The 17,798-nt window shown below is 35.5% G+C and overlaps 1 protein-coding gene across 2 annotated transcripts in view; it reads right to left on the bottom strand.

Moving 5' to 3' along the window:
• Positions 1-1,743: 1,743 nt before the first annotated feature.
• otofa (otoferlin a) overlaps positions 1,744-17,798 on the bottom strand; it is a 56,444-nt gene continuing 40,389 nt past the window's right edge. The window contains exons 18-47 of one of the 2 annotated variants that reach the window (XM_027166377.2): positions 17,499-17,619; positions 17,298-17,398; positions 16,484-16,574; positions 16,271-16,387; positions 16,026-16,178; positions 15,695-15,884; positions 14,941-15,065; positions 14,663-14,797; positions 13,308-13,469; positions 12,871-12,990; positions 12,600-12,761; positions 11,702-11,864; positions 11,022-11,092; positions 10,781-10,810; positions 10,471-10,605; positions 10,299-10,374; positions 9,743-9,879; positions 9,471-9,608; positions 9,236-9,373; positions 9,012-9,139; positions 8,600-8,770; positions 8,323-8,483; positions 8,035-8,177; positions 7,722-7,810; positions 6,644-6,742; positions 4,930-5,171; positions 4,642-4,820; positions 4,400-4,500; positions 3,790-3,991; positions 2,801-2,936 (exon numbers count right to left, since the gene is read on the bottom strand). In XM_027166377.2, the coding sequence (XP_027022178.2) occupies positions 3,811-3,991; positions 4,400-4,500; positions 4,642-4,820; positions 4,930-5,171; positions 6,644-6,742; positions 7,722-7,810; positions 8,035-8,177; positions 8,323-8,483; positions 8,600-8,770; positions 9,012-9,139; positions 9,236-9,373; positions 9,471-9,608; positions 9,743-9,879; positions 10,299-10,374; positions 10,471-10,605; positions 10,781-10,810; positions 11,022-11,092; positions 11,702-11,864; positions 12,600-12,761; positions 12,871-12,990; positions 13,308-13,469; positions 14,663-14,797; positions 14,941-15,065; positions 15,695-15,884; positions 16,026-16,178; positions 16,271-16,387; positions 16,484-16,574; positions 17,298-17,398; positions 17,499-17,619 (3,859 nt within the window). In that variant the 3' untranslated portion in view covers positions 2,801-2,936; positions 3,790-3,810. Of the gene's footprint in view, positions 2,937-3,789; positions 3,992-4,399; positions 4,501-4,641; positions 4,821-4,929; positions 5,172-6,643; positions 6,743-7,721; positions 7,811-8,034; positions 8,178-8,322; positions 8,484-8,599; positions 8,771-9,011; positions 9,140-9,235; positions 9,374-9,470; positions 9,609-9,742; positions 9,880-10,298; positions 10,375-10,470; positions 10,606-10,780; positions 10,811-11,021; positions 11,093-11,701; positions 11,865-12,599; positions 12,762-12,870; positions 12,991-13,307; positions 13,470-14,662; positions 14,798-14,940; positions 15,066-15,694; positions 15,885-16,025; positions 16,179-16,270; positions 16,388-16,483; positions 16,575-17,297; positions 17,399-17,498; positions 17,620-17,798 lie in introns of both variants that reach the window. The other variant, XM_027166376.2, reaches the window with a different exon arrangement.

The following is a 17,798-nucleotide window of genomic DNA, read 5'->3' as shown; positions in this document are numbered from 1 at the left end:
AGAAGATTCTTCATCCCTCCTCTTTGAGGAAAAAAAGACTTTTGTTTTCTTGCTTCTTCAGTTTCACAAAGTTCTCTGTCCATTGTGTCTAAATTCTAAATAAATACTATTCACAAACAAAGCTTCTCATATTGCTAGTACTTGGATTCATGTGATGTTTAAATATCTCTGTGGATTTCCTTGCATATAGATTGACTTTTTTGCCCCCTCGTGTAAATTTATGTATCCTTCCAGGGCGTATTCCCTCCTCATGCTCGAGATAAGATCTGAATAGTGTTTAAAGATGAATGAATGAACAAAACAGTTGAAAAGAATGTTCAAAGTGACAGAAAGTAAACATTATGCAAAATGTTGTAAAGTTTTCATTTAAACTACTCATCTTTTAATAACCTTTTAAAAATATTTTTTTCTTGAGAAATTTCTCACTGTTTCCTCACAATATTTATAATTCAATATATAATTGTTCTGTTGAAATTTACTGGCAGATCCATGCCTGATTGCCACTGTCTTCCCTCAAGCAGCCCAGATGTCAAACTTGAAACCTGAATAAGCTAACATGCATACATTTCTGTTAATATTTTAAAACTGAATTATCTGAATTTGTAAAAACTCCATTTGAATATAAATAGAAAATGTATAACTATATGATCTATATTTACAGCCATTAAAAAAAATTAAAACAAAATTAATAAATTCAGTGTTTTTAAGCTAATGCAGTATATTTCATTATTAGACACAATAAGATTAAAAATGATTAAAATGATAAATTCAGCTGTCATTAATTTCAATTATAAAGAATTCAAAAGCTTCAAACATATTTTTTCTGTAGTTCCTCCAGATTAAATTTTGCCCAAAACCTTCACTAATGCCTCATTATCGGTTCTCGCTACATCTTGCCATATTTGTGTCATTTAAGATATTTGCAGTAACCTTGATTCCACAGTCCATGGACAAATAGCTCAGACTGTGCTGCACACGGTGATAAAAAGATGTTAAATCAATTGCAATTCTTATGTCAAACCGTTTGACCACAAATGATGAGGTTGCTTTGTGCTTTAATTTTAGTTGCATCATATGCTGTTTTTTTCTTTTCTTAGAGTTGTCATCTAGTGCACCTTTGACATGAGAGTTTTAGCATATAGCTGAATAAATTTTGTCAATTTTAGACATTTAGTATATTGATCTTTTTCAAGCCTTTTTTTTAATTTTCAATCCTTCAGTGTTGAAAGTAGTACTACATTCCATTTTCTTTTTGAATGACTTGTCAGAAGACATTCTATCATACCTGTCATTAGTTTTACGACCCATCCAAAAAAATGAAGAAAATCTGCAAACGTGCTTGCTAGGGTTAGGGTTAAGTTTAGTTTGAGGCTCATGGTTAGAGTTAGTCTCAAGGTTAGGTTCAGGCTCAGAGTTAAGGTTAGGGTTAAGGTTAGAAGCTGAAGAGGAGCTTGTTATTTGACTTCAAGAGTTTGTGCTTGTGACTCTGTCTATTTAATAAGCAGTTCCACTGGTGTAACAGCATAAAACCAGCATATTCTGGAACAGAATATCAGAAACTGGAAGGATGCTGGAAACAATAGGACGGGGGCTATGTTATAGGTTAGGAATAGGTTAGGCTTTGGGCTCTAGATTTTAGAGTTTGCTTTTGATTGTGGGACTCAATTATAAATAGAATAAATAGTATAAATAATTTGATTGTGGGGCACAATTATAAATAGAAACAGAAGTCAAGCACTGAAGTATTTCAATAAGTTCATTTTATTGAATCATCATACAGACAAAAATAAATTAATCAATAGGTCACTGTTTCACACTGTTAAACAAGAACTATACACTCTTGATAATATAAATAAGTTTGATTCAGTGCAATCAAGTCAGTTATCAAATTTGTTGATCAGTAAACACAATCACAAGATACAATAGAAGAGCTAGCAAATACAAAAGCGACATTCACTGCAAACAATGTAATGAACAAATGGATAGTAGATAGAAGAATTGATAACATTTGTTTCAAAGATTTGTGCTAACGAGATCTTAAAATTCTATTTTAGCATGTCCTATGTATCTTTTTGTTTTTCAAAGAATTTGTCGCATGCTAATTATTGTGTCATCAGCTGAAAGTTTTGACATTTTAGAACAATTTTACACAAACCCAAGCAAGGCATTCTACATCCTTAAAGTATGAATGATCAGACATACATTCACCATCCATTTTATTAGAAACACCTGTACATTCATGTAATTCTCTAATAAGCCAAACAGGTGGCAGGAGTGTAATACATAAAATTATGCAGATACAGGTCAAGATCTTCACTTAATGGTCACATCAAACATCAGAATGCAAATAAAAAATCTGAGCACAGGTTTACCAACTTCAGCTGTTCAGGTTTTGTCACTTTAAGCACCGCACTGCTGCCATATGTTTGGCTGATTGAACTGCATAAATACAAACAGGTGTTGTAATAAGTTCTCCTAATAAAGTTGACCTCAAGTTCTTGCTGAGATAAATAGTATAAATAAGGAAAAAAGTTGATTGGTTGGCAGGAAGATAAACATCACAATGTTGAAAATCAATAAAAAAAGTTCTTAAGGAATGTAAGAAATGCTTGGTGTGCACAATGTGAGTTGGTAAATCATTTGGAAGGAGGATTGAAAGGCATAAAGCAGCATCATTGTGGATAAATAAATATGAATTTCTGCAGACTATGAGAAGGAGAGTTGGAATTAAACACCCTGTTTCTCTCTGGTTTCCTCATGCACCCAGCATCTTCTTGACCAAGTAGCCAGGCATACTGTAGATGAAAAGGGCCACCATGATCACCAGCAGTATGCCCAGGATAATTTTGATGATCAGCCATTTGTAGCGGGTGCACACCAGGTAGCGCACAGCCTTCAGCGGACTCATGAACCAGAGGAAGGTGGTGTCGGGCCGGCTGTTTCAGGACGAAGTTACAAAGGGGAGGTGAGTGGAAGGCAAACAGAGTAGAGAAATAAAGCATGTATTAGTGGTTAGTAGTAGGTGAAAATCAATATTAAAGATCTTTCATTGTTTTTTTGTTTTCTAGTGAGGTACTCGATCTCTAGTCTATCTCTCCCGAGATGCATTTAATCAGGATTTAACATCAAAACATAACGAATACAAAGATCACATCCTGGAAATGGTAGAAAATGTATATCTTCTGTTATAGTGACATGCAAATACTATGTGACAGACATGATGAGACAGGATGACTTAATGTTCCACGTGAAACTCGGATCTATTATAAAGGTACAAAGAGATAAACAGCAGCATCAACTGTGTCTCTTAGGCCAATTTAAATAATAATTAAAAAAACAACCCCAAAGAGTACACAGTCCATATATTCTGTTTGGTTCAACATTAGTCATTTTTTCCCTAACAAAAAGCTACAACTTCTATTTACATTACATTTTTCCAGTTCATTTTGTGTAACAAATAACATAAACTTAAACTCACACAACTTTCACAAAAATGACCAGTCTTTGTACATATATTTAAAATATCTGGACACTATATACCTCAAGAACATACCCAAACATGTGAATGGGTATTGTATATATTCCAATGTTGCTTATATTTCACATGATTGAGATGGAAATATGATAAAAAAAGGAGTACTTTTACAATGAACATCAAGTTTGGTTCAATGAGTCATTCATTGAGTACATAACAAGTGGGTTAAAGGTATGCCTTATTATTTCTAGCAGTGGTTGCTCATGTCTGAGAAAAGAAAGACAGAGTAGAAAGGGGGAATGTAAGAGGGCTACCAGCTATATTCCCCTCTCCCATCACGCCCCCAACAGCTTCTTGACCAAGTATCCAGGGATGGAGTAGAGAAAGAGGCCGAGGAGCAGGAGGAGCAGCAGTAGTGCCAGTGTTTTCAGGATCAGCCAGCGGTAGTGGTGCCATATGAAGTAACGTATGGACTTCAGGGGGTTCAAGAACCACACTAGACTGGTATCCGGACGACTTTTTTCAGAATATGTTTAAAAAATGAAGGTAATGAATGGGTAAGGGAAAAGAAATAATGGAAAGATGATGGACAGGGGAAATGATAGAAAGAAGAAACGTTAACAGGATACAGACAAGGGTGTCTGTTTTCTGTGTCGAAGAAGATACCTTTTTTGCATGTATAAATGAGTTGGTGGACTGATATTACAGTACTAGTGACCAACACAAACACATTAGTGCTAATTTTCTATATTACAGTCAGGACATTTATTGTCTGTTAAATAATGCAAATATGGACAAACACATGAAATTATACCAGTGTCAGGTTCTAAGATTTGTCAGGAGAGTGTGTGCGTATGTGCGTGTGTGCATGTGTGTGTGTGTGTGTGTGTGTGTGTGCGTGTGTGCGTGTGTGTGACATCTTACTTTGGTTTTTCCAGTGGTTCTGGCTCATTCCTTCCAAGGCCAACAGGATTTTTTTCTGCCTCCTCTGCTGTCATTAGATGGAGCTCTGCTTCCACTTTACCCTATGAGGAGAATTATTTATGATGGGTATAGATCAGATAGAGATAGGTGAGAGTTGGTGATTATAATAAGCACTATTTGAGATATTCTTATTCTAGTATTATATTTGTGAAAGCATATGTGGTGCCACATTCATGTCTCACCGTCAGCTCAGGCTCATCGTTCTCATTCTGTGCCATAAAAGGCCACCAGCCCTTCACCCTTTTCTGTTTGAAGATTGAGATGGTCGGCAGATCCTGTTCATTAATAATCATATCAAGGGAGCACAGCTTTGATGATTTTGCTCCTCTAGGAAACCGGTTCAAATCTAGCTCAATTGCACCTGAAAGAAGACATGTGAGTTTGCATTGAACTAGCTTCGCTGGCTTGAAAGACTCATTACACTGCAGGTAGCATATAAGACTAATGAGGTTTTCACTCATTTTTCATACCCAAGAAGTCATCCGCAGAGAAATGGTCAGCATCCCACACTTGCAGGGTGAGACGGGCAGGAATCTTGTACTCTGTCTCATCCCAGGAGAACATGGACTCTTTCTTAGAGACCACGATTTTCTCCTCAGCCTCGAGATAGTCAAATGGAAACACGAAGCGCCAGTTAAAGTTTCCTTCTCCAGTCAGAGAGTGGTAGTGCACATCTGTGTCCTGCTTATCTTCTGTTTGGCCTTTCAGCCAGCTGGTGTAAAAAGCCCAATTTTAGTAATTAGACATTTTTATTCAAGATATTTTCAATGATGATACACATATAAAGCAAACTGTTAAGCACTTAACAAAAAAGCTCACTTGTGCAGGCATTTAAACATTTTATCTCCTGGAAGAAATAAATTTGTTTGTAAACTCATATTTTTATTAGAGATAAATGCAGTCATTGGTGACATGTGTCACATTTTGCTTTTCAAATTTAAACTAGAACACCTCCTTATCCTTTCTTCATTCCAGTGTGTCATTCTCTTTCCTTTGGGAGATGCACTCTCTAAGAAATTCTCATCCATGTACCTGTTATAGATGGGTGAGTCAGCAGCATTGAGGTTTTTTATTGACATTTCATCACAGATCCACACAATACACTGTACAGTATAGCAGTATGCCATGGATACGAGAAATTGCATATACGAATAACTAATATATACTGTACAGTAACTAATAGTCAACTAATGCATTCTTTTGGTCTGAAATTGTTAGGCAAGCAATCATGTGTTGAATGCAGTAGAAGTTCTAATATGTTAGTCCACTAATATGTTATTCCACTAATATGTTAGTCCACTGGGTATGTGATGGTTTTAAGGGTAGAAAGAGAGCATATGATATGTATGAGAAAACCCTTCACACTTACTTAAACGCAAATGTTCCCTTAATAAATTTATATTAAATAGGTTATACTAAAATCTGATTACTCCGATTATTTAACTATCCGACAACATGCCTGACATTCACTGTGTGAATAAAACATTTCCCTTTTTTGTAGAAAAATATTTCTAGATTATTAAATACATTTTTTTGGCTGCTTGCCAGAATCCAATTACAGAAAAATCACATATAAAATGAGTATGGGCAAGCTAGAAATAAATGCAAACGATACAATTCATTTCATGCACAAAACCATATTTGGTGCTGTCATGCACTGTAAAGAAGAGATTTGTGAATCCTGAGGTATCTTGGGCCCTGCTGTTTTGACAGACCAGGATCTTAACATTTAATTAAATATTCATAGATTAATAAAATAAATATGTACTTAACTATTAAATTGTCAGACTTTTTGGCTTGTAATTTTTAATATCCTACATCATAAAACATATAGCTTTATTTCACTATTGGTTAAATGCTATGGTCCTGGTATGTGATTTTCGGTGAAATGAAAAGCACATGTCAAGCTTTGGTTAGCTTGTGTGCTTTTTACTAAGATAAATGACCTATAAATAGGCAGTCAAGCCATGCATTGGAATTGTTTTTACCCCCTGACATAGATATCAGACATCTTCACTCCTGTCCTGAAAGCATCGTCTTGTAGAACTACTTCATCAGTGTTCCAAATAATAACATGAAGCTCAAAGCTAGACAGCACAGCAATAACACAGGGGATGGGAGAGCAAGACATACAGACAGAAAAGAAAAGATTAACCACACATTTTGCACACAACCAATACATACCTCCTGACAAAAATGTCACTGGATTTTTCCCCTGTGAAGTAATCATCGTCTTCCAGAATGACCTCGTCAGTATTCCATATTATTACCCTGAGCTCATATCTGGTAAAGTGGTGGAGGGAGGGGGAAGAAGGGAGGACATGTGTTCATCTGAATATATAATAAAAGTATATATTAAACACTATAATGGCTTAGAGAGTATCAGAAAAGGGGAAAGCAGATACAGGAAGCTCATGTGGAAGAGAACAAGAAAGAGAAAGAAAGACACACAGAAATGAACTCTGCAATGAAGAAAGAGCAATATGCAGTGCTATGGCAGAGAAATCATTTCTGAAGAATAATTGAGTTTACGGCTGTTGCACCATCACGGTTTCACGGTTAGTGGTGGTTTATGATTAGATCGTTACCTCCCTGTTAACTGTTTAAAATACATTTCCATCTATTACTGCATACATATTTTCCCCCATCGATCAAGCCGAGTACTCCATAACCTCATCCTTTTTGTAACCAAGCCCTCGAAATATAGGTTTGATTTCTTAACAGACTCCTTCTAGATAAATAAACCACTGTTTCTCTGCACGGAGACCTTTGGCATGGTTAACCTTCCTACTGTGGTAAACATGTTACAATGATACTCAACTACAACTTATAGTATGTTTTTTCTTACATGGATGATATAAATTGCTTGTTGTAAGACATTATCATTGCTGATCAAAACTAAATTAAACATATCTATTTTTGGACAAGCACATCTAAACACTGGCAAGCTAATTTTATTTTTATTTTATTTTTTCCACTCAGACATCACTCTCTCTTTCTCACTCTGTGATAAACATTGCCAACGTAAGAGATTATATAGAGATATTTCTTCGGAAGAGAAGTTTTTAAGGAAGTAAGACAATTAGGCAATTTGATATTTCTAAAATATTTTTGAAAGGCTGGTTGATTACGTAAAAGCCATGGTGTTTTTTTACTAGGTTATCATGCACAAACATAAAAAAACTACAAGCATTAATATCACAAAGTAAATAGCAAAGTGTATATTTAAATATGCAACTAGCACTGAGTAAATTTTACACACTTCTTTGGTTTTCGTGGTGTGATGTCTAAGGCAGGTCCTGGTGCAGGTCCATCCACTGGAAAGATGTCGACCCACATCTCAATTCGCCCCTGCAATTTACAGTAAACAGTTACAGAGAAACTAATGTTGAATTTACTTGATTTTGTTGCAAGTTAAGTCTTGAATTAACTTATTCCTCATAAAAAATTGTAATGCACGTTTAATAAAATTTAGCATGCAGATTTGGCCTTCGGTACTGAAATGGGAAATGTTCAAACATCACTGAAAACTTAAGGACTTTTGTGTAAAATAAACAAGAGTGATGTTACTGTACCTGTTCTATGCCTGCTTTCTCAGGATGGAGAAGAGCCCTGGTCTCTACGTGTTCTGGGATGAGTTTGCAGCCTACTTGAGGCATGTCCTCCCAGTGCTTTAATGCTATAAGTGCCAAATGTTCATCTGATGGCTTCTTCAGACCTACACACAAACATACATACATATGCAAATATGTCTATATTTATGTGAGTGGGCTGAATTACTGTCATTATCAAATCCAACCCTTCACAGATAGTAGACATTTAAAACTGATTCCTTTTCCTGCTAAATTTCTTTAATAACTCACCATTTTCATCTTCGATTTCTGTTGGCCCCAAAAAGACACGGTTTGCAACCTTGACTCTACCACCTGGGCCATAATGTGGCCCATCCAACTTGCCATCCTTACACAACTTAGCGAGTATCTGAGTTGGTTTCTGTGGATCTCGCCACAAATTGTATCCATGGCTATGGGCATAAAACAAATAACAAATCCAAACATTTCAACTGAAATGCTGGCTGAGAGCAAAAAAATTAGAAATGCACTCCATGTTAACTGATATTAAGTCAAAACTGATGCTTACATAGAGTAGGTGGACGCAATGCCACAGGTTGCTCTGTGTTTACTGTATAAACGGTTCTCCAGATCAATCTTGGTTTCTCCAATCAAGTCATCAGTGCCAACTAAATCCCAGTCAAATATTGACACTGTCAGCATCGACTCCATGGGAAATGTGGCCTCAATATCAAAGCACCTTAAAAAAGTACAGTATTTTCTTTAATAAAGACATTTTTTTTTTTTTTTGCTTGGGACTTTTCAGAGTTCAATAAACTCTTTAGAGTATACATTTGCTGTTGTTTTTCATGTGGAGAATATAGGGACTTGTTAGGATTAAACCCCTGCTACAAATGTAATATTATAATTATATTTTTATGAATGATAGATCTACATCTGCTCTTTTCTTGTTATAAAAAATAATTAAGTTTCGTACTCACTTCCCAAAAACAGGGTTGAGTTGCTTAGAGATGTAATTCTCCTTGTCCCTGATCTCCGTTTTTCCCAGTTTAATAACAACATAGGGATCAGCTTTCCCGTTCAGGTCAGTAGGATGAAGGTTTGTTGCCTAGAAAGCAAGGTTTTCACAGCTCGGTAATGATGGAAATGGGTTAGATAAATGATGGTTAAATGCTTAGGAAATTAGGACCTTGAGAAGTCTTACCCTAACAATGTAAATCCTCACTAGGACATTAAGGGGATCATTATGTGGTATATTCTGAAACATCCCCATATTGGGATCAAATCCAGGCTCTTTGGTGATTTCTTCTGAAAGAGGCAACTTGTACACACACACTGAGCCCTAGGTCAAGGGTCACAGACAAGGAATTAGGTTAACAACAATGCATTTTCTTTGAATCAGTATATCTGGTTCACTTGCTTGTAACAACTGATCATACTTTAAATCGACCCATGATGCGGTCGTCATCCATCGCTGCAGTGTCATCATCATCTCCAGCCTTTCCTTTATACAGGTTGAAGCTGTGAAGCCAGTCCTCAAATTCATCAAACTCAGCCTCGAGCTCTTTATTGTACACCTAAATACATTTAGATGTATTTTAAACAGTTTACTGAAGTAGAATTTTTTTAAAATACTGTATATCTTAATAAATTTCTAGAAATAAAATAAGAAATTTCTACACTTGTAAATAACTGTATAAAAAAGACTGACCATAAGTTCTTCTATTTTTGGTTTGGCAGCTCTTTTCTCTGCTCCTTCACTATTGTTCTGATTCTTCTTCTTGTCCTTCTTGGCCTTTTTCTCTTTAGTCTTGATGCCTTTCATATGAGATTGATCAACTCTGATTTCTGAGGTTAGGTTTGAGGAGTGAGAGGAGCAAATGGGAGTGGAAGAGGATGGACAGCATGCGAGATGTCAATGGATTAATCTTACATCTTTCGAAGCCATGAGAGTTAAAATATATAAAATTGGAATAATAAAAATGCATTTATAAAACCATTAACATGCACCTTGTCAGACTATAATATAGATATAGATGTAAGTTTATATTTACAGACATATTTAACTGAAGTTTGCATGGAGTTAACTTTCATGGCAAAAAAATAAGGATGTGAACACTGCGATATAATGTGATGGCAACAAACATACATGGGACGGCTAAAAGTAATGGTGTATAGCATGATGCCATAAATTCTGCCTTGGTACACTTTGGTACAATTTACAGTGCCATGTCTATGCTAATGTAGCTATGTTTCAATGTGTTTACCAGCCACTTCTGCAGCAATCTCCATGTCCTCTCGCTCTTCTGCCTCGGCTAAGGCTGCTTCTTGAGCACGCAGTTTCTGCATAAAAAAAACAAAACAAGATTTTATCAAAAGCAGTCTTCTTTTTCACCCAAGGTGAAAGAACCCCAATGCTGAGGAAAGACAGTCTCTCACCTCCATCATTGTCTCTATTGAGGCAAAGTACTTTGACCACCAGTCCAGTATGCTCTCATCTTGCTCCTCTTCCTCTACCTCCTCACCCTTCTTTTTCTTCTTCTTCTTCTTCTCTTTCTCCTTTTCTTCCTCATTCTATTAGAGTAAATAATGACTTTTGCTGCTAGCCTTAAAACACTTAAAATCTACTGTTTTTTTTTTAACCAGCTGTAAATTACTGTTGACTGCTTACGTTATGACGAATAAAAGTTTGCAAGCTTTTACCCATTACACATAAAGCTTTTGAAACTAAATACATGCTGTGACTTACCGAATCAATTTTAACAACAGCATCAGAGGTCTACAGAGAGGCGGCCACATGAAACAAACATCAAATCACAATTTCTCAACACAACAAACAGTTATACCCCAGCTTAACAATAAATCCAATACACAGTATTACAAATAATGTATCTCGTACTAACCTGAACATGCAAACTTACTCTGGCAGTATACTCAAAACGTCATGTTATATATACTATGTGGATTTTAAAAGCCATGGAAAGACTCACAGGATCCAATTTGACCACAGTGTCCATCTTCTTAACATTGGCCTCAGGGTTCATGTTGATCACGATGTCACCTGAGGAGTGAGAGAAGGGACGAGAGCAGGGATGGGCACGGGACGTCCCATTGGTAAAAGTCATTAAGCCATTATCTAGTCTTGCTGTAGTTGGCAGGGTCATGTGTATATGAGCAGTTAAATGGCAAATACCATTAGAAAGGACAGGACAGTGTTACCAATGCAGGTTAGAAAGAGTGGAGAGAAAAGTGAGGAAAGGGAATTAGCTTGGAAAAGGAAAAGGAAACTGTTCAAACTTGCATGCACTGTATAAAAGGATGCAATCCTTAGTTTTCCAACTGTCCAAACTGTTAGGTTTTTAAGATGTTTTTTAAAGGTCCCACAGTATTCCTGCAACATTTAGTTTAACCTTAATAGTAATGTATGCAAGATGCTTGATTTTGTTTAAAAAGGAATATTCAGATAAAAAAAATATATAATTACAGCCAAGCTTACGGCACAGTCAATACATTTCTGAAATTTTGTGTTAGCTGGAAAGTCCCAGTACATAGCATTTCTCTTTAAATAATTAGTGTAGTAAATTAAAACTTCTGAAGAGCAAGACATTTCTTTGTCAAGATTCAAATTTTACAGAGAAATAAAAAGCTTTTGGCAAATGTTCTTAGCTACCTGTATTGGCCCAGTTGTCGGTCTTCTTATCTGGTGGTGTGTAGATAAACTTCCGAAGGCTGGAGACAGCATGTGAACCCACTAATGTGTAACGTCCAAAAGCTCTGCAGTCCACCACTCGAATATTCAGAGGAGGATGGAGTAACTCGTTCTCTGGTAGGTCCTGCAATATATACCATTAGTAATATATCGCTAATATTTTCCCATTGATATTACAAATTACACACATATTTGTGTGGCACTACAAAACAAATAAATAAATTACATTCTCAACAGAGTGAAATCAAAGATGTTATTAATAGAGATGAATATGAGCCAACAAAGACCTGAAACCCTGCAAAGTGAGGAGTAACTAAAATATATATATAACATATATATATAATATATATATTATATATATATATAATATATATATTTAATATATATATTATATATTTTATAATATATATATTTTTATATATAACAAAAATATATCAAGTGAAGCTTCACTAAGCATTGTAAAGCTTCACTTTTCTTTTGCTGGTGTGTTTTTATAGGACTATATAACAACAAACTTTTTCATTTCTGTCAAGTGTTATATGCATTTAAATGAGTGCTCATTTGTAAATCAGTATATGAATGGCCATTTTGTTATTTCAAGCAAAAATAGGCCTTTAATGGTTGTTTATTTTGTGCAGGTTTTATGTAATAGAGTATATAATACAGCAGTCCGCAATATTTTTGGGGGGTGGTAACACTGTTCCTGCAGTGTTTTACAAAACCTGCACCAAGCACCTAGCAAATTTGACAAATAAAACATTCTGTACTGAAGATTCCTAGACATAAGGCATTACATTAAAAAAAAAACAACTAAACTTATTAGTTGGGATGTGGGCTATTTACATTGGAGCAAACTCACCACTTCAAACCATTTCACCAGAGTGCTGAAGTTTGGGTTTTTCTTGTAGTTTAGAATGAGGGCTGATTGGACACCTTTTCCAGCACACTCAATGTCCACACGAGGTTTGTCCACATGTGTCAGGTTAATTCTCTTTATGTCCCTCAGGCCCCAGAACAGAATCTATAGGGTGATAGAGAGTCTCAGTCTCACACAGTCATTAATACATACTAACTCTACACAAGAGGTCTGATTATGGGCAGTGTGTAATTTTGTTTATTGAGATTTTCACCTCTATGCGGTATTTGCTAAGGACAGGCCGTATTCCCAGAGGCACTGGTAGGATGGGGCCATGATCTTCATCATTTGGCCCATCAAGTGGAGGGAGATCTTTTACTCCTGCTGGCCCGATCTGTGTATGGGAAAGCATTCAGCAACACAAACTAAATTCCGCTTGAAATAGAACGTATATGTCTGTCACTATCCATTGGAACCGCCAGAAGCTAAATTGAATCGGCAAAGTGGAGTTGAGTCAATTGCAGAAAAACAAAACAGACTGTAAGGAGGTGGTTTAAACAAACATGGACAGTTTTCTGAGAGAAGCACCTAAAATTTTAAAATAGTTCTCAGACAATTTGCAAATAAAAACTATGATCTAAATTCTACAAATCTCTTGTTAATGGTATAATCAAATCTGTATAATATGTACCAAATCTGCATAATCTGTACCTGTAGAAGCTCAAAGGCAGCCAGCAGCTCTCCTGCAGTGGAGTTTCCTCTAAAGATCTGGTAGTACTCCAACTGGGGTGGGAAGCGTGGGGGCCCATAATGCTCATCAACCATCTTAGTTAAGGGCTTGGCAAAAGTTCGGCCAATGAACTCGGCTTTTCCCTGCACACAATACACACGTATGATAATCCTTTCATAAGCACTGGAGGTCACTGTTGCCACATACCCACAGATAGGATTTGATATGAACTAGATATATTCGTTCTTACATATATATTCTTTATTAATTGCAATGAAATCTTATATAATTATATCAAGTGCTTTAATAAACGTTTTGGAAATTGGGATTTTGTGTTGTGTTATTAATAACTACTTTTAAGAATGAAACAAAAGCAAATAGGTACTCAAAAGCTGTGATGTTCTTTTCATTGCAATATTGCTCTTAACTCCCACAATCATTATAGAACAAACACCATAAGTGCAGTTAGAATAATTTAGACTAAAACTACAATAACAAGAGAAATGAACCTTCCCAAATGCAAAGAAATCCCAAAGTATTGAGGGAGCCATCTGAGTGCATTTTAAATAGTAGGGGTGGAATTATGCTATACATTGTATAAGACAAAACTGTATAAGTCTAACCACAACATACATACTGTATCGTGATGCACATAAATATGTATTATAATGAAGATAATTCTAAAAATTATAAAAAATGAAAGACATTAGGCATAAGCATTAATAAATAAATAAATAAATGAATAAATGAATAAATGAATAAATAAATAAATAAATAAATAAATAAATAAATATTGTAGTTGTATATTTTTTTAATAATTAATTAATTTTTATTCTTCACCCAAACAACCATGACTGTGTTAAAATATCTACAACACCTAGCTTTAATGAATTTACATTAATAAAAAGTGTCTTTTGGTTTATTTGGATTACACACAGTTAATTTGAGGGCCTGCCAATAAAATGCTTTAAAATAAGTAATTAATAACAACTATAATAGAAGAATATTGCAATTAGTAATAGATTAAAGGAAAACAAAGTTGGGGCTATGTTTTACAGAACATCTGGGTACACTCTGAAAAGAACCACGGGCATAAACCAAAACTTTTCTGCATAATATCTAATCTACATTGAGTGTTTAAATCAGCACTGTTATTCAACAACAAGGCAGGGCCAGAGTAAAACAGGAACAAACACTGACTTCGGACAATAGCGAAAATTTCAATAAAATCTTATCGCAGTGAAATGAGGGTTTGTTACCCGTCCATTAGAGTCTCTAATTTAGAGCTCAATTTAACTGCAATAATTACACACAAACATAATAATCAAACCCTTACCACAGTATCTTGGTCATAAATTTCTATGACTATGATTGGAGGGTCATCACGGAGTTCACTGGCTTCACCGTAAAGCTCAACATTATCAAACACCAGCAACTGGTCCCATGTTGGACAAAGAGTCTCACTGAGCACCTGAAACAAACCAACAGACATTAATTCAGTAAAACATACGTGTATGTAGAAAATACAAACGTGTACAGCATAGTATGCAGCAAATCTTATGAAAATGGAAGAAATCCATAAATCCATAGGTAAAGTATTACAGAGAAACACACCTCAGTGACTTGACTGTATGTGGAAAAGAAGACCCTGGCGAAAGGGTCAGACAGACCGCTGTCATCAGCAGCAAACAGGCTACGAGCCTGATACATGTGAGCCCTTAGCTGGAACACTTGCATACCTAAAGGGGGACACGGAGGCTTTAAATCTAAATATCCAAATGACATAGTAATTGCTGTTGTATAAAGTAACTCTATAGTATACTACAGAAAGCACATCCAAAATCGTTATAATCATTAGTGATGTGACAAGAATATTTTAAATTCTACAAAATAAAATGTAATCAGGAAAACAGTGCACAGTTTTTATTTATTATTACAGTACAGACTAATTTAATATACAAATAGTCCTCTTATAATGTTATTAAATAAAAAGCTAAGGTATTAACATTAAAAGACAATATTTGTTTATCTGGGAGAAGTACCAATGAAATAAAATAAATGAAATTTTAGATATAGTACACAAAATTACAAGTTTTTCTTTCTTTCTTTCTTTCTTTCTTTCTTTCTTTCTTTCTTTCTTTCTTTCTTTTTCATTCATTCATTCAAAAATTCATTTATTTATTCTTTCTTTCTTTCAAAATAACTAAATACAAACTAAAAGCTTACAACTAAAGTAAAATCAACAAATTCCATTTTTTTAATTCAAATTCAAAAAAAAAATTTCAAATTCATTTGGCTTTATGTAAAGTTTTAGAAGTCTCTCAACACACAGACTTAAGAGAAGCTGGTTGCCAGGCTGCATATTTACTGTTATAGACGAGGTTATTGGGCGGCACCGGCTGTAGGCCTGTGCTTTTAGCTGCTTTGTTTTCCTCAAAGCCACTGGGCAGGCCACTCAAGAAGTCCTTCCTTTGTTTGTTCAGACCAAGCCACAAATACAATTCCATCTTAGCTTGAACTGTCCAGCCAGCTGGGCCAAAGCTCTTCTTTCCTGGTAACTGCATACAATTGTCAAAATTATATTAAGAACAATATAAAAGTTTTACTATGACATTTACATAGCACTCCTTTTAGAGCTTAAAACTAAAGGGAACTCAAACAGGACAAAACGTGAGAATGAAAGAAATAGTGCGACTTACCCTGAGAAAGACAGCTTTGACTTTCCCACAATCTTTACCCATCTCTTCATCTACAATTGAGTAGAGGAGGTCTTTTGAAGGAATGCGTGCGTATGCTATACGCTTATTGTTGCTTATCATCCATATGAATACATCAGGAATACTGTGCTGTGGCTGAAAAAACCCCAAAAGTGATATTTTCATAAAAAAACATAAATGTGAAATGATATGAAATACAATGTGTCAGAAGTTGTTGTACTTCTAACCTCATCAGCCATGAACCGAAGCTTCTGCAGGAAATTCTGCGCCAGTTTCATTTTGTCACGCACAGTGTTTTTCTTTACTTGTGAGCGCATTGTCTTAGCCTGCTGGGCCATGCTCTCCTACAAACATCACAGCAAAGCACATTCAGCTCATTATGTTCCAGCTTTTATTCATTCTATATGGTGGGTGTGTATTGTGTAAATATAATGCTATACCATCTCTCTTAGACAGGATTTCAGCCTTTCCCGATCCAATTTGGTTATACCAGCTTGATTCTGATCTTTATTGGCCAGAGTGACAAACCGACTGTCAGAACAGAAAAAGAAGATGAGAAGTTTCTAAAATAAATACAGTGATTGTTGTTATTTGTTAAATAATTCATAGACTGTCATATGGAATTTATAAAGCTGCTGCTGGTGGTTATTGTTTATAAAATAGAGTGATTGACTGTACAGATTTATTAATCTTTACCATGAATGCTATTACTAGGGTTTTATTTTAATATGTTTGTATCAGTGTGTGTGTGTGTGTACTGTATGTGTGTGTACTGTACAGTATGTGTGTGTGTGTGTGTACTGTACAGTGTGTGTGTGTGTGTGTGTGTGTGTACTGTACTGTACTGTGTGTGTGTACTGTACTGTGTGTGTATGTGTGTGTGTGTGTGTGTGTGTGTGTGTGTGTGTGTGTACTGTACAGTGTGTGTGTGTGTACTGTACAGTGTGTGTGTGTGTGTGTGTGTGTGTGTGTGTGTGTGTGTGTGTGTGTGTGTGTGTGTGTGTGTGTGTTGAAAGAGAGATGTTGGTGAAGATTGAGTGCTTATCCCAGCTTTAACATAAGTGATATCAGGTAACCTGGCTCTCAGATGGTCCACAACATTAAATCGAACTATAAATCATTAAAACATGCAGTGTGTCGTAAATGAAAAAATTAGACATTGTAATCATTGGAAAATCCCTGTGGGTCAATCACAGTAATATCACAGGATCATAATGCAATCCACTGCAGCATCACAGGTTCATGCACACATACTTGCAGCCAGTGCTAAGCTCCTCCAGAACACCCCTCAGTCTGCGTTCAGGATAAGCCTTTTCTGTCTTCAGAATCTCCTGAACATCATTCAGACCCTCTTCCTATCACACACACATATTTCCTGAGCTTGTAAAAATATTTCTTCACCATGTAACAATGTATTTTCTCAATTCTAGAAAACATAAGGACAAATTGTCTAACCAGTTTATCTGCAATCTTGTCCATAATATTTGAGTTATAGAAACGTCTTCTGTGATCATGCCACCAACTCTTGATGTAGATACAAGGCTTCTTTTCAAAATATGGCAAATGGAAGTAATTGCTGAAAATAAATGTAAAATGCACAATGTTCAAGTCCTGGAATGGCTGCACTGGTAAATAATATAAATACAAATAACTAATCAATTTAACTGATTCATGTAGAAGTAAAAAAAAACAAAACAAGAATAATAGAAAGAAAGGTAAAAAAAAATTAAGAAGACTGAAAACTATTTAGATTTA

This window comes from Tachysurus fulvidraco, chromosome 16, assembly GCF_022655615.1.
Source record: "Tachysurus fulvidraco isolate hzauxx_2018 chromosome 16, HZAU_PFXX_2.0, whole genome shotgun sequence".
NCBI lineage: Eukaryota > Metazoa > Chordata > Actinopteri > Siluriformes > Bagridae > Tachysurus > Tachysurus fulvidraco.
Note: the sequence above shows the minus strand (reverse complement) of the source record. Positions and strands in the feature narration are given on the sequence as shown.